The sequence below is a fragment of the Chanodichthys erythropterus genome, chromosome 12 (genome assembly GCF_024489055.1).
Source record: "Chanodichthys erythropterus isolate Z2021 chromosome 12, ASM2448905v1, whole genome shotgun sequence".
Taxonomy (NCBI): Eukaryota; Metazoa; Chordata; class Actinopteri; order Cypriniformes; family Xenocyprididae; genus Chanodichthys; species Chanodichthys erythropterus.
This window is the reverse complement of record NC_090232.1, coordinates 14328775-14350161: the sequence shown is the minus strand read 5'-3', so window position 1 is coordinate 14350161 and position 21387 is coordinate 14328775. Positions and strand designations below refer to the sequence as shown.

At 39.0% G+C, this 21387-nt stretch overlaps 1 protein-coding gene across 4 annotated transcripts in view; it reads left to right on the top strand.

The window, feature by feature from the left end:
• Nucleotides 1-19914, top strand: part of dlc1 (DLC1 Rho GTPase activating protein) — a 149772-nt gene extending 129858 nt beyond the window's left edge. For 2 of the 4 annotated variants that reach the window (XM_067402848.1, XM_067402847.1), the window contains exons 6-18: nt 1641-1712; nt 2884-2965; nt 3763-3826; nt 5547-7123; nt 7674-7853; nt 8595-8754; nt 9592-9799; nt 11445-11658; nt 11994-12108; nt 16116-16328; nt 16944-17161; nt 17287-17460; nt 18164-19914. In XM_067402848.1, coding sequence (XP_067258949.1) covers nt 1641-1712; nt 2884-2965; nt 3763-3826; nt 5547-7123; nt 7674-7853; nt 8595-8754; nt 9592-9799; nt 11445-11658; nt 11994-12108; nt 16116-16328; nt 16944-17161; nt 17287-17460; nt 18164-18260 — 3374 coding nt within the window. In that variant the 3' untranslated portion in view covers nt 18261-19914. The remainder of the gene's footprint in view (nt 1-1640; nt 1713-2883; nt 2966-3762; nt 3827-5546; nt 7124-7673; nt 7854-8594; nt 8755-9591; nt 9800-11444; nt 11659-11993; nt 12109-16115; nt 16329-16943; nt 17162-17286; nt 17461-18163) is intronic. The other 2 variants (XM_067402849.1, XM_067402850.1) reach the window with 1 other exon arrangement.
• Nucleotides 19915-21387: the final 1473 nt, after the last annotated feature.

Genomic DNA, 21387 nt, shown 5'->3' with positions numbered 1-21387 from the left:
CGTGGAGCCTGTATGTGTTGTTTGTCTCTCCATCATTTACATTTAAATGCATACAGTCCTCTAACATTCTTGCAGCTGGATGGTCTTCAGTGGTGCATAGCCAGCGCAAACACATATATCTATACACACACTCACACAGGAAACCACAGTGCTCATTACAGACTATACCAGAAAAGTGTGTCATTATTTTAAGTGAAGGACATTCTTCAAAGTTCATGAACTCCTAGAAAGCGCTTTCGGGCAAAATTCTGTCAGTTGCTTGAAAGGAATCCTGCCATGTGCATGTGGATTCTTGAGATGGATTCAAGATTCAGTTGCATGTGTGCAGTTAATTTCGCATTGCCATTCTTGCTGTCAAAGCACGTTTTGAAATACTCTTCTCTCTCCTGCTTTATTCTTCTCTCTCCGCCGGCAGAGGACCTCCCTTATCGCGTGCCTTTGTTGTTGTCATGCGTGTGTTACTCTCACGCTCGTTCGAGTGGGGAGTCACGTATCCCGCTAGTAGAGACAGAGTCTGCGTCCTTTCCTCTGGGCAAAGTCGGCAGTGTCTTTTTACACACGTGTTTTTCTCACGTCTCTTTCACTTAGCCCCTCTTAATCCTCAGCCTTTTTTCTTTCTGTTGAAATGATGGGGAACCTATCTCAGGTGGTCTTTCAGTTTTGCATGGCATCATTACAGTCATTGCAATTAGAATAATTGGAATTTTAGAGTCTGGAATGCGCGCAATTAGCCGTCGAGAAAAGCGAGAGGTCCCTCTCTGCTGATTACGACCTATTGTGAGCTATAATTGTGTAGATTGTGCTTGTGATAGACCACAGCAGGGCCAGCGGAGAGATGCATTAACTGTGTTACACCTTTAGAGGGCGCTTATAGGTTCATTGTAGCACTTTTACACCAATACAAAAGAGTTTAGATGCTTTTTATCCAAAAAAGTGCATTTACACCCGTGATAGTCCCCCTGGAGTAACCTGAGGTTAAGTGCCTTGCCCAAAGGCACAATGGTTATCAGGAATGATTGCAATCTCAGTAACTCGCCAGTTCCTGCGTCATGCCTGCTTGAGTTCAGTTCAGCAATCTTTGAGATCCTTATCTGCCCATTCACCATCACATAGTCCAATAAACACACACACACACACAACTTGACATATTAACTTTCTGGGACTGTTGAAGAGCTTTTAAAGTACTCTGGTTTTGTAATTTTATACCACATCTTGGTTTCATATAAGCATTTTTAAGCAAGTATTTACATGGGGCGAGTGTTGCTAGACAGAGAATCGTCTTTAGTGACAAAATCACAGTTAAGATCCTAATTCTGACACTTCACTGTGTGAAACAGGCCTCCAGAAGGAGTCAAGATGCCTTCAGTGGTGTTTGCCATTTGGCATGTGGCGTCTAAAGGGCCGTTCACAGTTAATGGACAGGGATGTGGCGCTTTTCTACTGCCTTAACAACAGTTCTGACTGCTTTGGACGGCCACTTAGCAGCGCTGTCTTAAACATTACACTATAGTGCCAGGTTGAAAAGTCAAGATAACCATGCAGCACTCAGAATGGAACTCAAAAGATTTGGTTACGAATGCTTCTTCATTAATGTTGTCATCAATTTTAAATGTCAATCTCTCTCTCTCTCTCTCTTACAGAAATTGAGGCGAAGGAGGCATGTACATGGCTGAGAGCTGCAGGTTTTCCACAGTATGCTCAGCTTTATGAAGGTAGGACCATTTTTTTTCCAACATCACCAGTTCCTAACTAAAGCACATTGCATTACAGCTGCCAGTTATACCTTGTTAATATGCATTTGTTTGTCAAATCAATTAAAATTGTAGTTTTGGTTAAAGATGTTGCCTAGTTGTTGCCCATTCCAGTTCCCTATCTTCTCCCTATCATTTCCTGTCCTCCCAGTAAAGTGGCAAAAGGCTGAATAGTTCCAGTGAAGACTTAATCAGTACATTAATCATGATAATATCCTTCTTTGAGTGGGAATTTTCAGTATGTATGTCACAATTTACCTTTGACTTCAGGACTCAAAAATGTCCTTGCACATAATATTTGAACTATTCTTTGGTCCTATTATGATTGTCATTACCTCTATTATCTCATTATCCCTCAGTCATACTATTAAGCAACACCTAAGGTGTGTTAATGCTTAGGTGGAGTTGGTATTGTCTTTTTATACAAGAAAAACCATTGTCACATACAACTCATAAAGGAGCATAAATTAGATAACTCCACACCTCAGGTGTCTAACATCACACACTTTCAACTCCTACTGACTCCTGCCGTTGTGCCATGTGTGAGGTGTTATCGGTTTCAGAAATCTGAATTGTGTGACCAAGCTGTCATGATTGCCCCACTATAGATAAGAGAGACCCAGTACAGTAAGGTAAAGGTCTTCAGGAAGACAATAAAAGAGTATTATGTTATCACTTTCTCACTTGTAAAGACTCACGTACACACCAGTTGTTTGGTCTTGAAAAGTTATAGAGCTGTGAGTTTCCCCCCTCCAAAAAATGTCTAATTAATGAACACGTGAGTTATTAAAGACTTAGGTAATAAAGACAGAGTGGGCTCTCTGAGGGTTGCTGAGTGCCTATTGTGATTCCAACACCCCCTTCCTACACACACACATCTCCCACTGTTGAGCGCTGCAGTATTGCAGCTGTGTTTGTTTGGCTGGCTAAAACGTACTTCCTCTACCGTTTCAACACCGGAGGAGGGGAGGTTTGTGTGTGTGTGTGTGAGTATGATAGAGGGCAGGCACAAATTCCACTTGCTGCCAACACCCCCTTACACACATACATACACTTCAGTCTGTGAACTGGGTCTACATAATTTTTATATTGAATTTATTTTCAATTCATTTCTATTTTCTCTCTTTTTCAGATGGTCAGTTTCCAATTGAGATCTCCTCAGTTACCAGAGATCATGACTTCTTAGATCAAGATGCTATAGAAGCCTTGTTCAGGTGAGATACATTTCCCCAAAGTATTATTTTGGCATATTTAGCTAATTTATTGATTCAATGGTATAAGACTAGAGAAAATCTAAACATTTTCATTTTCATTTAGACAAAAATTAGTTTTAAACATAGTTCTCTTACATTGATAGGTTTTTGTAATGAGCTGATTTTGATCATTTTCAGTTCTATATATAAACTGACTCATTATTTTAGAATAATGTAAAGAAAGAAAGAGAAAGTGAAGGACTCAGTTTCTTCACTCAGAGAAGGGTCCATCAGAGACCAGCTGGAGCTCACAGACATCTGGAGGCCATTTTCTGGTGCCAGCCCCCCAATGCAGACAAACACACATTACCCCCCACCCCCCCAAACTCAGGGTCACATGACACCAACCAGGTGGCTTCTGGGATAAGCTTTCCATCTCTTTTGTTGTATTGTTGTCGCCACTCGAGATTTCTACCTCCTTTTTTTCTTTTCTTCCTTTTTAATTCTCTGTCTGTCTGTCTTCCTCCTTAATCTAAAGTTTATCCCTCAGCAGCTCATTATCGGGCTTGGCTCCCACCTCTCTCATCCTCTTCTCATCTTTTTCTATCTCAGTCTATATCTCTATCTCTTGCTTACCCCTCTCTGCCCCCCTCCACTCTTTCTGTCTCTGTCCAGGGTTTTGACTCTGCCAAAGTCTGTTTGTACGCTAATGACTGGATTTAGCCTTTGTTTCCAACCCCATGGTTCTTTTCAAAGTATCTGCTTAAAAAACGACTGTCACATTTTCACTCATTCATCTGTATGTGTGTGTATTGCAGGAGACTGAACACCCTAAACAAGTGCGCTCTTATGAGATTAGAGATCACCCCTCAAAGAAAGAGAGTAAGTGTCTTGTCAAAAATCCCTTTCTCTTTATTTAGTTAAATCATTTCACTTTACCACCCTCTTACATTCTTTTGTCCAGTCAAAGATCCTAAGTGTGTGTACCTCATGCTTGCTTTCCTTGTCAGTTAATTAATAAGGTCCCATGGGCAGTGCAGAATGGTTTTTATGTCCAAATGAAGGGCTTTCATTAGCTCCTCGCCTTCTGATTTCCTTTGCTCTTGTTTGTCATGTTTTTTCTCACCATACACATCCTAAAACCCCCCTCCTTACCATAAAAGGAAGAGAATGCGCACACTGCTGTCGGTTGTTGGTCACTCTGTCAGCGTGGTTTAAGAGTGAGCGTGTATAGTCTAAGACTGCCCCAAAACCATGACTCAAACTACGTGCAGGTCGAGAATGCAACAACAAACAATCCAACTATGTAATCACAACAGGGAGCTTAGGAAGATAACCGTCATGTCTGACTGCAGCTTCTTTTTCTGCTCTTAAAACTTGTAAGCCTGAACAATGGAAGCCTTGTCAAGTGTGCGTCCTGTTAAGAAAGCTGATGACCCTTCAGTGTCATCTTGTGTTGATGGAGTCAAAGGTAGAGGTCAGGAGATGACTTGAGGAAGTGATCTGCCCTTTTCAAACATACAAGCAGAAACCATCCCTGGAATGCATTGATCTGTTCAGGTGGCCTCTGTAGGGTCCTCCTCTGTTCCTCATCTTCCTGTCCAAGCAGCTTATTTTAAAGTGAAAACAGTCTTTTTGAATTAATAGCGCATTTTCTGGTGGCCAGGGAAGAAACGATGCACACCAGGTCTTCGTTTCTACTGATCAAAGGCTTGCCCTCAGGGACTATAAAATAACAACCCAAGTTTTACGAACTTCCGTTGCCTCCGTTATTATGAACCGTGAAGGAGACACCTTTGGATCCCGCGACCCCCTGTTAACTGGCCGACTAGTTTTTTGCTGATTTGTTAGGGCTCCAGGACCAAAAGTCTGTTCTACAGATCAACTAACTCAACTAGGGTGTAAAATTGTTAACTAGTTCTATATTCTAGAATCCACTAAATTAACTCCCTAATGTCATAATTATTTAAGACTTTTTAACAGGTTGTGAACTTTACAGCTACAATTGATGATAGAGAGTAGCTCTAAAAAAATTTCACCTCCTATCCAAACCCTATGTCCAGGATTTCCATCACAGAAGACATGGTTCTCCAGGCTTGCTTGAGGTGATTGCTTTGATGGGGGATGGGACCAGACATGCCCTCTCAGGCTGGGGTGTGAACCCTGTGAGCTGGCCTGGAATTTTGTGTCCACCACCCCCTTTCTTCCATCCCTACCACCCTCAGGGAGGAGATAGATTAACCCGAGTAAAGCAGAGAGGGGGGATTGTGAACATGTGACTGTGCTGTGACATGACTAAGCCAACCACAATAAAAGCTTTTTCCTTTAGTGGACCCTGGTTTCAAACATATGACACCTTATCAAGCCCAAGATGCTTGTGAGAGTGAGCAAAATGATACCTCAAAATGCTAGATTCATAAAGTATTGGAATACATTAGGTCAATTTTGACACTAAATCACCTCCTGCAGTAAGGAAAGGTCACTGATTTAGCTCCATAGTACTTGTCTTTACTTTTACAAATGTGACAACACTCATGTCATTAATGCACTTGGCTGCACTGATTTTAAACTGTTGCTATATCTCTCTTCCATATTATTACAGAGTGAGGACTCTGATGAGGATGAGCCATGTGCCATAAGTGGCCGTTGGACTTTCCAGCGGGACAGCAAGCGTTGGTCTCGCCTGGACCAGCTGGACCTAGATGTATTCTCCCCTCAAGATGGAGACACTGGCTCCTTCACTCCCTTCCTTTCCCAAGATGAGCGTTTTGCCAGAGGACCCCTTCTAAAGGAGGGAGTTAATGCTAGTGCTGAGAGCATTTTAACAGATCTTAGTGAACAGCCAGAGGTTGGCTCTCTGCACAGTGCTGGAAGTGGAGGTCGAGGAGGATCCCTGAGTACCACTGTACCATCCAGCCCTGCAACAACCATCTCCAATGTTAACACAGCCACCACAACCAGGGCGAGCTCAGTTGCTAGCGTTTGCTCCTCTGGAACGTCAGGTGCTAATGAAGACTCCCTCTCTGATGGGCTTCCATCGCCACTGGAACGTGGTACCTTTGCATTTGATGTAAAACCAAGCTTGATAAGCAGTGGTGCTGAAAAAAGCACACGTTCAAGAGCAAAGAGCTTCTTGAAGCGCATGGAAAGCTTGCGGCTACGCACCAGCAGCAATGCAGCCTCCAAGCGCAAGAAGAAGGGTGTAGCTGGGCAAGGTAGGCTAGAGATCAGTGGGCCAGTGCTGAAGGAGGGTCTTGACGAAGACAAACTGCGACGCCTCAACTGTGTGGACATTGCAACTCTGGATCGCAATGCAAACCGAAACATCTCCTATTCAACGCAGACAAGCAGTGGGAGTGCAGGTAGTAGCCAGTCAGAGGCCAGCAGTGGGAGTGCTGTAAGTACACCTAGTCCGGTCTCAAGAGCACGTAGTCATAGTGCAGCAGCTGTGTCCACAAAGAGAGGTGGTATGTACCTGGAAGGCTTTGACCCATTCAATTTCGTTGTGCTGCAACCTTCGGAAGACCAAGAAGGAAAGCAGAACCACCAGACCCAAAGTAAGAGGATAGAGCCCAGCTCAACTGCAGAGAACAATCGACGCAACCGTCATAGTTCAGATAATAGAAGAATGGAAATAGAAGAGAGTCGAGAAGAGGAAGGGGGTGTGATCTTCTTTTATTTGCCTGAAGGCCACAAGCCTGGCACTTTTCCTAAAGCACTTGCAGATGGAGGATCCTGTCGTAGTGGTGACAACAACTTAAGTCGTCGCCCACCCCGGAGGGGCTCTTCCACCTCACTAGATAGTCGATTGAGTATCTATGATAATGTTCCTTTCTCAGAAGTAGGAGATGATGAAGATGAAGCAGAAGGAGAGGAGGAGCCAAAACTTGAGGACGTGTTGGAGCGGGTCAGTGGCCTGCAGCAACTGGTCAATGCCTGGTCAGAAACAGGAACTGGGGAAGAAGAGGAGGATGAAGAGGAAGAGGAAGGTGATTCAGATTCAGCCCTTGATTCTGCATCTCCTTGTCCATCATCCCCACTGCAGAACCACTTAGAAGAAACCGAGAATGGCAGTGACCAGGACAGCACTGGAAACCCGCTAACGGAAAGGGATGAGACACTCCGCTCACGTGAAAGATGTGACTCTGGCGTAGGAGCATCACTTACACGAGCCAACAGGTGAAACCCATACACACACACTGAGTAATTGATGAGACAGAGTTATGCTTTCTTATTGGCAGTTCTACCAAAACCGTTCCTGTAGTAATTTCAAGCTTTGGCAAAACTTTGTGGAAAACTATCATGGCAATAAAGCATGCTGAATTAAGGGAAAAGGAGGGAGTGAGGGAGTGAGAGAGCATGTCAGAACGGCTCTCCTTACATAACAAGGGACTAGAAGGATACAGAATCCTAGTGGAATGTACCACAGGAATTCTAACCCCCACCTGGTGATAGAGGCCTTAATTAATCTCTGTTATCTGCAGTTGATCCTTTAGCTTGTGTTTATGTGTGTATACACAACATGTGTAAGTCAAGGTACTTATTCTTTCAAGTTTGTTCTGTGTACTTGTGAGAGTGTGTGTTGTGTTACCATAATAAATTGTGTGTGGGTTATGACTTGCCTTTATAAACACTAATTTATATTTGTCTATAATGTCTATGTTTTGAACATTTTGTGATTGTTTGAGCTTGGTTAGGTGTAACGTTTGTGTGAATGTTTATGTTGCAGACCTCAGAAACTGCGCTGGCCAAGTTTCCAGATCTCCCATAGGCCAAGTCTGTCGTCAACAGTGCTACAAGTTGGATGCCAGTCAGTTTTGCAGATGAACCTCCTCCAGAAATACAGCTTACTCAAACTCACTGCTCTACTGGAGAGATACACACCCACCAACAAGCATGGCTTCAGCTGGTAAGGACTCCGTCCATCCATTTATCCATCCATCCATCCAATCTTTTTCCTCACTTCCTTTCTCTTCATTGGGGTTTGGCACTGCTGTGGCTTTGCAGTTCAATAAATTCCCTGTTCCTGTTACTAGAGTTCACTTACACACACCTGCACATCATCACATAAATTAAGAGATTTCAGTATGTAAAACCACCATACATCATCATAATGACAAACCTGGTATTCAGCACCTCGTAGACATACACGCTTACGAATGCACAGGCAAATACACTGTCGGTTGGAAACACAAACAACCACCCACACAGCAGATTATTTTCCCCTTTGTCTGCTGTCACAGTGTTTATCCTTTTGTCTGTAAAGGTGGAAACAGCTTTTAGTGGCCCCTTAGCTTCTAGAAGTTTTCCCGTTAAATACACAATTATCTACACACTCATACACTTACAAAACAGCAATCAAACATGCTGCTCATATGTTGCCATGTGTGCCTCTGAACATCTATGTAATATTGAAGAAAAAATGTCACAACTGCCTTCGCTTGGTATGTATGTATTATTTGCTCTGTATAACTTGACATTAAATTACTACTATACAATGTTGGGAGTAAATAATTAAAAATAGCAAGACTACTTCCTTACATCCTACTTTTTTTAAACAAGTACTATATCTGTGTAGCACCATAAAACAGCATTTCACTGTTTATAATGTCAATTTGTATTTATATATACATTTTTATGTGCTTTACAGGGCTGTTCCCAAGTTTATGAAGCGGATCAAGGTTCGAGACTATAAAGACAGGAGTGTGTTTGGTGTTCCACTGCAGGTGATAGTTCAAAGGAGCGGACAACCCCTGCCTCAGAGTATTCAGCAAGCCATGCGTTACCTACGGAGCCAATGCCTCGACCAGGTGAGAGATGACAGACGTGCACGTATTCAAGTACGCACATGTCCAAACATATGCTTCAAAGCTTACAGAAGATTTCACAAACACGTCATAGCATACCTAACTTTGGTTTGTTCAGTGGTATATTCAGTCCTCTATAGATAAACAACAGTCTAAATATTTATTATTAAAAATCTGCAAAGAGAAAAAAATGTCCTGTCAAGGTCATAACCTAGTTAAATGATCCTTATTTGAACAGCTGTTCAGTTGTACGTTCCCTGTTGTGTTGCTACATGCAACAAGGCCATATTTAAGCACAAGACATCTGTTGTTTTCTCACCACATATTTCAGTTCAACACACTCAGTCTAAGTTTGCACATAGCAAAATATGCCTGAATGTCCTGGTCCCGTATATCCACTAGTTACATATTACCAAAGTTAGCCACATGGTTGAAATTCCATTCCAATGGTGTTTATGAGAAAGAAAGTGATCTATGGACTCTCTCTATCTCTCTCTCTCTCTCCGGTGTCAGATAGGAAGACTGCTTAGCAATTTACACAATAGTTAAAATTTTAGACATTTCCAAGCTTCATAACTGGGTTATGTAAGAAGCGGGTTGGGAGTTTTCCTAGAGATATCTTTCCTGTATTTGGAAAACTCACGGTCACGGTGGTAATCCATCTATTTAGCTGTCAGCTTGAAAAAGAAAGAGAGCATGCAAATGAATAAGGGAAGATAATTTAAAGTGCCTGCATTTAAGGACATTTTGCATTTCAGTAGCAACTTCAAAACATATTTGGACGCAATTGCAAAGTGGTTTTACTATTTATACTAAATGTCTAACCATCTTTCTTTACAGGTGGGGTTGTTTAGGAAATCAGGGGTGAAGTCACGTATCCAAGCCCTTCGCCAAATGAACGAATCATGTGGCGCTGGTGGGGGCGGAGTCAACTACGAGGGCCAATCAGCTTATGACGTGGCCGACATGCTAAAGCAGTATTTCCGAGACCTTCCAGAGCCTCTGCTTACCAGCAAACTCTCTGATACCTTTCTCCAAATATATCAATGTAAGAACATGCATAGAATTCACCTTTCAGGTGTTTTGTAGGAGAACACACACTTGCACTGACATATGTCAGTACAAAATGTACTCGCAATCATTGATATCTTGGCTTTTGAAGCAAGAACTCATGCATTAAAAGAGCAAGGCATTTCATATCCAGAGGGCAACTCACAACTACACACAAAGACTGTACTATACTGTAGATGCTTGTTCTTGGATGGGTGATTCATTCCAAAGGGTAAAGAAATCTAAACAAGTTCAGGAAATAGCTGTCAAATGACGTTTCGACACCTATAAATCAGAATGTGAATCAGTGCCAACACCAAGTTGTAACTCACAAGCGGTCTAGTGTGTATTTACCACAGCTATTTCACAGCACACAAACTCTCTAATATCTGTGTGTGCTCACCTCAAATATCAGAATCTTGAACAATTCCAAACACGTACATCCATAAATTAGTCTGTAGATGATGCCAAGGTACATGCATATGAAATTTTGTTTGGCTTGGGGCCAGAAAATTTTTCCATCAAATTATTTCATTTTGCATTTATCATTGTTCCATTTAAAAAATGTAACAAGAATATAATAGGATTTTATTTTACTTCTCTAATGTGATTCAATAGGTCTATCGGCCAAATGTCAAAAATCCACAGTGATTATTCCATTTATAGTGAACAGAACATTATATTATAATAATACTGTGCTATATTATGGTACATTGTTCTTGCTTGGACATGCTCACAATAAGCAGCTTTATAACTCATTTTTTCAGGAAAATAGCTTGATTAAAGTGGTCTGTTACCCCAACCAAAATAACAAAGAAAACAACCAGCACAAATATGTCCTCTCAAAGACTGACCCCAACCACAAGAGAGGTCTCAATCCCACACAGCAAAGCAAGGGTTTGTGTGTGCCTGTTTTGTGTTCACACAGGGTCTTTCATTCCCAAGGGTGAAAATAACAGACGTCATCTGACAAACACTCATACACAATTCCATACGTGACATTTCAGTTCACATCAATCCGTCCTTTGCTTTTCAAAAGACGCTTTTTTTTTCAGTGTCGTATTACAACACGTTGCAGATATGCTGAATATAAAGATTGTGCGGTTTGAATGTGCTAGATTCGTCTCTCAGTCCAGTTGATTTATACTGTTGATTTCTGAAGTTTGAACACCCTTCCCTGATCTGGACTAACTCCCTTCCTTCCTTCCTTTTCTGAATGACATAATGAAGAAAAAAGTGCAGTGGGTGTATTGATTATATTAACTTGTTATATTTTTAGATTTAAAATATGAAGAAAAAAGTAAATATTCAAATATTACAAATAAGAAAAAGGAAAAAATAAAGAAAATATAAAATACACATAATATAAAAATTGTAAAATACAAATATAAAATACATATTAAATATAAATACATTACTTATTTGAATCAAATATTATATATATAAAAAATACACCATTAGTAATATTGTTTTTGGACGTGTTTTATCATATGGTTTTACATGTTTTGTATATTTGCTTGGAATGCAAAGAATACCATGAATATCTCTGTACCACTGCACTGCCACAGTACCTTTTTGTGTGTGTGTATCTTATTCCTCACACTGTGTTCGGAGTAAACTAATGAAACACCTGTCGGTTTCAGATGTTCCCAAAGAGCAGCGTCTGCAGGCGGTGAGGGCCGCCGTGTTGCTTTTACCGGATGAGAACCGTGAAGCCCTTCAGTCTTTATTGTGCTTCCTGAGTGATGTAACAGCCAGCGTGGGTGAAAACCAAATGACCTGCACTAACCTGGCTGTGTGTTTGGCACCCTCTCTCTTCCACCTCAACACACTGCGGAGAGAGAGCTCCTCACCCAGGTCTGTTAACAGACTTCACATAGATCTGCACATCTTTTTAATTGCAAACTGCTTGAGGTGCCATCATATTTGGCATGCAACCACTTCAAACTGTTAAATCATGCAATTATACTCGCTTGAATAACCACCCTACAAAAAAAAAGAAAAGAAAAAGAACAGGAAACCAGGGAAGAATAGGTCAAAAAAAAAGAGAGATGACTTACGTAAGGCTTTAAATGCCTGCTGCACTTAAAATTGTAGCATTAAATTTTAGCCGTCACGCCAAGATTAGATAAGTGCTTGCATCATTTTTACTTTATCCGTTTAACCTATTTAATGTGTTTTCCTTATCACAGGGTCATGAATAGAAAGAACACCTTGGGAAAACCAGACCAAAGAGACTTGAACGAGAACCTGGCGGCTACACATGGCTTAGCACATATGATACAGGAGTGCAGAAAACTCTTCTTGGTGAGCATGACTTTATCTCTGAGTGGAAACACACACACACACACACACGTTTTAAGAAAAAGCAAACAAAACTTCCATCTCTCACGCACATCAATGTTATCAAAACCGTGTTAGTAACAGTTTAAAACTGCTGGTCTTATCACTCTGCACCAGATGTGTCTCTCTGTCATATTCTGCTCAGGTACAAAGACAAATGCATGGCTGTTTAACCTGCAGACGCTCACGCTACAGCATGTCGACACATCTGCTACCATAACAGCAACCAAAACCCCCTGAATTTATTTAAGATTATTGCAGTTGTTACGCAATGACCAATCCCTCCTAACTGCCCATACAAACACTCATAAACGTATACAGAATTAGCAGCCATGGTTACAGCTTGTATTTTCTAGCACATATAAATAATAATGTTGAGATGTCCTTAAAGGGTTAGTTCACTCAAAAATGAAAATTCTGTCATTTATTACTCATCCTCATGCCGTTCCACACCCGTAACACCTTTGTTCATCTTCGGAACACAAATTAAGATATATTTTGATCAAATCCGATGGCCCGTTGAGGCCTGCATTGCCAGCAATTTCGTTTTTCAATGCCCAGAAAGGTACTAAAACATATTTAAAACAGTTCATGTTAGTACAGTGGTTCAAACTTAATATTATAAAGAGATAAGAATACTTTTTGTGTGGCAAAAAAAAAAAAAAAAAATAATAATAATAATGACTTTATTTAACAATATCTAGTGATGGGCGATTTCAAAACATTGCTTCATGAAGCTTCGAAGCTTTACGAATCTTTTGTTTCGAATCAGTGGTTTGGAGCGCATTTTAAACTGCCAAAGTCACGTGAACTATTGACATTTCGAAATATGACGTAACGCAGCCTCGTTTACTGAATCACGTGACTTTGGTGCTCCGAACCACTGATTCGAAACAAAAGATTAGTAAAGCTTCGAAGCTTCATGAAACAGTGTTTTTAAATCAACCCATCACTAGATATTGTTGAATAAAGTCATTATTTTGTTTTTTGGCGAACAAAGTATTCTCGTCGCTTCATAATATTAAGGTTGCACCACTGTAGTCACATGAACTGTTTTAAATATGTTTTTAGTACCTTTCTGGGCACTGAAAAAGGAAATGATCTTGCTGGCAATGCAGGCCATCGGATTTTATCAAAAATATCATAGTTTGTGTTCTGAAGATGAACGACATGAGGGTGAGTAATTAATGACGGAATTTTCATTTTTGGGTGAACTAACCCTTTAATACAAATAGTTTTTTACAATTATTATAATAAATATTTCTATAATACTGTTATAATAATTATTCTAATTACATTAATTATAAATGAATTATAAACGGTTAAAAAAAGGTTAAATTTTAAAGTTAAACTGAACTAATTGATATATAATATAATATAATATAATATAATATAATATAATATAATATAATATAATATAATATAATATAATATAATATAATATAATATAATATAATATAATATAATATAATAATTCAGTGAACTGATATATTTTTACTTGTAGTGGGCATTGTAGAAAACTTTAAGTAAATAAATATCTAACCTCTGGCCACAGATTTATCACATACAGTAGGTTTGTCGCAAATATTTTTGCAATGTATACACATACATAGACACATACTTTCCCTTATAGTACCTATTCAGAGGTCAGGAAGGAAGTTCTTAACTGGATAAGTGTAAGATAATGAAAGCCAGAAGAAGTTGAAAAACATAAGAAATTCAATTTTGCATCTGCCTGACCACAAAGTAGCATTGTGTTCACCTACTCACTTGCACTTATTGTTATACCATGTGCCACTGCTTTCCCTGAGCAGGTCATAACAAACTCTATTATTACATTAAGCTGATTATGTGGAGCCAATAACATAAGAAAATAACTCAATTTATGGCTATTAGCAAAAGTTATTTTCTTCTTAATGGGCTATTTCTAGAGAACAAATAATTCAAAATGAGTAACAGGAAGATAGCATCTTGTATTAAAGGTCTTCCGCTCCTAAATCTGATGAGGAAGATCTGGCTGCGCTGTATCCATCAGAGTAATGCAGATAACAAGTTTATCTCAACAAATGCTGGAAAGGGACAAGCACCATGAAATGATAAACATCGTCAGTCAGGCAGGAAAAGGACAGAGAGCAGGACAGGACACGCACAAAAACACTCACAGTGGATAAGGGCAGAACGCTGGACAAGACACACACACACACACACACAGGATGAGGCACTTCCAGTTACGAATGAATCACTCTTGTCACTTCTCTTCCTTTCACATTCATTTCACTCACACCAAGAACAGTTTTTACATTTAATGTTCTGATTTAGTATAATTGGTAGCCATGATTTAAACATCTTTAGTATTTGAGGCTGACAAAACTACTGTAAAAAAAAAAAAAAAAAAAAAAAAATGGTTTCTACACCAATTTGTTTTCACTGTACAACCATATTATCATGATTTGTCAAGGGTAATGTAATATTGAGCTTACAATGTTCACTCTCTGCTGGTTGCTCCCATAGGAGAAGCTAATGCTAATGTTAATTTGCATGTTATGAACTAGTTATGAGTTTCTCTTTCAATTAATTTTGTTCTCTAATGCGTCCCTGCTGAAAAGACTAGCTTGCATTTGTTGTCTTTTGTTAGCTTAACCATAAAATGGGTTGTTGGTGTGGTAGTTTCAACACCGGGCCTTTGACTACTTAACTAGCAAGATGTGTTTTATTACAGGACAATTTTTGTCGATTGGATCACAAGTGAACAAGGGAGACACATACCTGTTTACACCTGGTGTTTTAATCCGTCTTTTTTGTCCACTTTTGACCACTTCTGTCCTGATTTCTTCAAGGGGAGGGTCTATGGGTGGGTAAATATATGGGCTTTTTCAGATCTTTCGATTTAATGGAGGAAACAAGCTCACGCAATTTACATATGAACGCACAAGGAGATGATGGAAAAACACAGAGAGCAGCAGCTTTTGTTTCTGCTCTGACAGCCGCAAGACCACACCGAACGCTGTGAGTGCGTGTTAGAAATCAAGAACGGTGAGAGAACATTGTGCTTGGTACATTTTTTGTCTTCAAACCAAACTTGGGTCTTCAACAGACAAAAGCCGCTTTTCTACCATCGGGCCGAACGGTTTTCATTGATGAACCATTCCATTCAGTGCCGATCAGTTACGTTTTCATTTTCCACTGTGGGGCTGATAACGGCCGCTCTTTGGAATATAATACAAAAGCGTCAACCGTTGCCTTGGTAACGTAACAGTTTACTGATGATATGAGATGTAAATAAGGACCGCTTTATGGAGAATGATCAAATATTTCTTTTAAATTTGTGTTTACGTCGCTCAAATAGAGCACTTAGCCAGATACAGAGAAACTGGTAGCCAGGCAACAGACAAGTGACCAATTATGAGCAACGACGTTACTTAACGGATTCTACCAGCAAGATTCAGCACAACCATGCCGAGAATTCCGGGCCAAGAATGGTTTGTAATCGTGCCGTGCCGAACCAGGCTCAGGTGGAAAAACCAACTGGAACCGTTCCTTACCATTCTAAGAACCGTTCGGCCCGACGGTGGAAAAGCGGCTATTGTTTAAATCCAGTCTAGCTAGCGCACTTCCCATAATGTTTACACATGAAGTCAGTAGGCGGAGAGTAGGTGGTCTTTTGTGGTTGTTAAAACACATTCGATCAATGAGCGTCAACGCTATGAAAGTAATCCGGTCTAATTCGTTTTCGACTACCTCTGGAAGGGGTTGAAAGTGGACAAGCTCAAAACGTTTTAGACCCCGTTTACACCTGTATTTAGCGTTGACCACTTGTGATCCAATCGATCAAAACACATCTTAATACCAGGTGTAAACAGGGCCATAAAGATCTCAGATTTGCAAGACTGACACCAAACCAGTCTTGAACAGCATGAAAAATACCTGGATTGCTTTCAGGGATTTATTTTAATACCTTCTTTTTCTTTCAGATCCCAGAAGAGATGTCATGCTGTCGAAACTCTTACGTGGAGCAGGGCTTGAGTCCCATGCGGATGGAGGTGTTAGTGGAAGACTGTGGTTCCTGTAGCTACCAAAGTCTGCTCAAAGACAGTATTGATGCCCTGCTTAAAGATGCCAAGGACAAATTCAAAGGTTATGACAGCTGCTCGACTCCTGAGAACGCTGAACTTGCATATAAAAAGGTAAGGGGACAGCCTATTTGAGTCAATTGGACACTATTTCCCATTACATGTTCAAGCTCTCTTCCTTCCTTTGCTCATTTTCTTGCTTGTGGCTAATGGAAAAGCTGTGTCACTTTTTTTTTTTTTTTTCTTTTCATGTGAAAGTGTCTTTTCCCAGCTCTGTTTTGGCCTAGAGCCCACCATGACATCAGTTTGTCGGTTGTTATAGCACTCCACACCAACCAAAACACACTTGCGTGTTTCACAGAATTCACTCAGCCTTGATCCCTTTTCCTTGGACAATATTCAATGTACCCATAAAGCAAGAGTGCCCAATCCTGCTCCTGGAGGACCGCTAACCTACAGAGTTTAGCTCAAATCCTAATTAAACACATCTTAACCAGTTAATCAAAGTCTTCAAGATTAGTATAAATTTCCAGGCATGTGTTTTGGAGCTAAATTCTGCATGATATTGACTCTCCAAGAGCAAGATTGGACATCCAGTACCAAATCCTCTAAGTTACCCATATAATTGCACATTTTTGGATGAAATCACAATTAGGAGTAATATCATACTAGTCAAGTACTATTGTATTGGAACTGTTAATGACTGTATAGCATCATCTTTCACGACAGGTTCAGGACGGGTCTTCTTTACGGCAGTGGAAAGTGTGCGTGGATGTGCCTGCGCCGGCTGAGGACGTCTTGCAGCGGATTCTGCGGGAACAGGAACACTGGGATGAGGACCTGTTAGAGTGCAGAACTGTGGAGACACTAGAGCATAACACAGAAGTCTATCAGTACGTCAGGAACTCCATGGCTCCCCATCCGCCAAGAGACCACGTGGTGCTCAGGTGATTAGAAACACAGTCTTCTTACCTAAAGTTTTTCATTTTTCATTAATTCAAATCAGAAGATTTCTTTTGTGATCATAAAAATCCTAAGCATTTTTTTATTTGTTGTTTGCTTTATGTTCCAGGTCGTGGGTGACAGACTTGCCCAAGGGAGTGTGTGCTTTGGTGTGTGTGTCGGTTGAACATGAGAGTGCAGCGGTGCTGGGTGTTCGTGCCAACGTTCTGACCTCTCGGTATTACATCGAACCCTGCGGACCCAACAAGAGCCGTCTCACACACATATCCAGAATAGACTGCAGGTAAGAGCTGCATCTCAGTATCTCCTCAGAACAAATATATTCTATATTTACTTTTTTATTTAACATTTTAACTCCATTTTTAATCACTTATTAGGATGAGGTAGAATTTTGTGTGAATCCTTTTTTTTATAATATAAATAGTAATATTTTAAAAAAGTAGTAATAATTATTATTATATATGTATTTATTTAATTAGTTATATTTATGCATAGTATTATATAATTTAATTGTATTATTTATTATAATAATTGTATTATTAATATTATTAATGACATTTATTTATAATAATATATTAATATATATTAATCAATTATTTAAATATTTAAAAAACAATAATATATATATATATATATATATATATATATATATGTATTTATATATATATATATATAATAGTTTAAATATTTAAATGATTTATTAATATATATTAATATAATATATTATTATAAATAAATGTCATCATATATAATTATTGTAATAATTTAATTATAATTCATCAATTTTAAATTTATTTTATGTAATAAAAATAAAAATTATATATTTTATATTAAATATTTAATTTAATAAAAATGTAAATAATATAATTTTTAATTAAAAAATAATTAAATATTTATTTCAACTAATTTTATATTTTAATTTTAAATATAATGACATATAAATGACTTCATCACTCACATACCTTTTTTTTTTTCTGTGATTTTAGGGGTCGTTGCCCTGAATGGTACAATAAGCTGTATGGCCACCTGTGTGCTGCAGAGGTGGTGAGGATACGAGACTCCTTTACCTGCCTGGACAAATGAATAAACAAACACACACACACACACACATACATCCGGTGTGCACTTTGACGTTTCATTTCACCTCTCAACAAACTCTTATATCGGAGAGGAAGATGATTTTAAACTCCCTTAACATACGATCTGAGCCCTTAGATGATATGGACTGACAACTTTGCCGAAATCAACAAGCTACATAGGTCAAAGGTCTTGCCATTTTGATTGCCATCAAACGACAAGCCTGAAAGACTGGAAATAGGCGTTCCTGCTGCTATGACATCATCATCCTTGACGTCACAACGATTGACCTTGTTACTGAATATGTCATAGGGTGACTACACATAATGGGAGGTGCTTTTGCTTCTGAGAAGCAAGTATGTGTGTGTATTTTTGAATGACTGTGGAAGTGAGCATGTGTATAGTGTGTCTGATGTTTATGCGTGTGTGTTATTGACAAATGAAACATATTCCATGCACTGGCACCCGCTGCAATACAGTGTTCATACCTATTCCTGTGTGCGTCACTGTTACATAGTATCTGCAAAGCTGTGTACAGTGCTTTCGTTATAGAGAATGGACAGATGGACATGTTTGTCTATAGACAAGACAGAAGGTGGTGGCTGGCACACCTTTGAAAGGAAGACAGGAAATGTGTGATAGAGGAAAAGACAAGTGCATGTAGACAGCACAAAGGGTTCCGACAGCACCAAAACCAAAGCTGAGACCAATACAACGAAGGACCAATTCTTCAAAGCAAAGCCATCCCAGGATTCCACAGAGGACTCCAAAGAAGAACATAAATACAGTTTACTCACCCCGAGGCCTGTGATTGGCCGAGATTAGTGCTGCAAACCAATAAAATTCAAGTGAGCTCAACGGTCTTGGCAATTTAACATCTCGAGCCCTGGGAAAAGATTGTTACGAAAAACTGAAAGGATAGGAAAAGCTTTTTGTTTGGGCTGGATGTTCAGGTTTGATTATATGGGCTACCAAGCCAGCAATTTCGTCAGAGGATGGTAGAGAATGTATGAGGAAAAATGATGTCTGTTTGTTTGTCAGTGTTAACCAGAAATGAAGTAAAAGTCTAAAATAGTAACAAAGCTTGTATTTACACTTAAATATAACCAGGCCTGCGGTCACACAGCAGATCAGCGTAGGAGCGCTGAAATCACCCAACAGAGTTCTTTCTGACGTGATGGTTCGGATGAGTCCAGTATTCCTACTGAGGTGCTTTATGACTGTCAGTCCTGGGTTTGATGTCTTGATGTATTACTACTTATGTGCCTGTCCACGGCGGTGTATCATAAACGTGTGTAAATTAAGTGTATGCTGCCAAACTGAGAATAACGCATGACAATGACAGTTAATTTAAACCTCTCTGTATTTATATCACTCATATCGTGTTTTTGTATGTATCTTATTTTATTGTAAATGTTACACTCTAAGTTACAGAAATGAGAAAGTTGTTTATCTTTTTTATTATTAATGTTATTTCTGTACAGATTAATCATGGTCAAAATGCACTATTAAATGTATTAAAACAGCATGAATGGCTTCCATCTATGATGTGTCTGTGTTTACCTGATTGATGATTAATTTTCACGAATAGTTCAATTTTTAACTCATTTCTGTACAGTTGTGTTCAGCACTCACATTATTAATCACAAATTGATACTAAACTTGCATTAAAACACACATTACCAATACTTTTCCTAAAACAATATAGAACTGGCAAAGGTATTCCAATTGTATGCGAGGTCCTATAAAATATTTTAAAAATATAATGTATATTATTTAATAGGGCTGTCAAACTATTAATTGTGATTAATCACAAAATAAAAGTTTGTCTTTACATAATAAGCGTGTATGTACTTAATCTACCATTGCTGATACTAGGAGAATATCTTCTATTATATTGTATTACATTATATATAAAAAATATTATTATTAATTAGTACAGAGCTGTTGAAGTCATGCAGATTTTTTGTGATTAATTGATCATTTGTTCTGATCCCTAATATTATCTATTACTAATAACTTGATTTTATTAAAACACTTAATGTGCCATAGTTTTCATAGGCTTGTTGGAGTTTACCAACGCCAAAATGGTTCAAATTAGCCAATGTTTGAGAAGTAAACAGCTGTGTGGCTGGTGATCTCAGCATCTGCTTACATAATGCATCTATGTCGCTCAAACAAAGAGGGAATTGTCATCGCAAAGCCTGCAAGCCGAGGCCAGACATACCTATAGCAGCCAGACAAATCCATCACCTTTACACCCTCAACACTTCCAGCAATCTGATTTCCAAGAAAGGTATATAACCCCTCTTAAGGAGTCACATTTATGAACCAATCCAACAAGGGGGAAAAAAGTGTTTTTCTGGGAACTGAAAAACAAGCCAGGAAAGGACAGATAAGATACGTGTGTGAAGAAAGTTGGGGTGGATGTACTAGAGAGAGTGTGAGAGAAGAACATTCCAGAGTTTTCCCTCTTTCTTCTGAGAATGAGTTAGAGGAGAGTTCCCACATTGATAAATGATAGCGTGTTAATATGTAAGAGGGAAAACAGGACAACAAATTCCTCAAGATTGTGTGTATGCAGTTTTATGACCACAGTTTTATGTCAGACAGCTCACGTGGCAAACTATGTGGAACAAAAGGCAATAACATTCGCAATAAAACATCAATAACTTATTGAATGTCATTTATTCTCGTCAGTACATTATTTCTGTGCTTAATGAAGCAGCACTAGGATACCAAAATTTCTTAAATATCAGTAGTTACAATTATTTACAAGAATGTATTAAGCATTATGAATGCAATATGAAAATAAATAGCATGGCCTAATTTTAATAGAACAGTCTGCCTTTATAATGTTTCACAAATACAGTGCATGCTTATATAGGTTTGTTTTTTTTAGTTCAATCAGTTTAATGTTTAAAGTCTGATGTCTTTTTGTAGTCAGTTTGAATCTATGCAGGTGCTTATACTTTCAGGAAACTGTAAACTGGTAGTCAAACAACTTTGTCCATGTGACAAAACAAGGCAGTTTATTTCAGCCGATTCTCTATAGCATCATCATTTCACATACAAATATATATTTGATAGACATCGTGTTTAAAAGGGTTAGAATTTTATTACTCACCCTCAT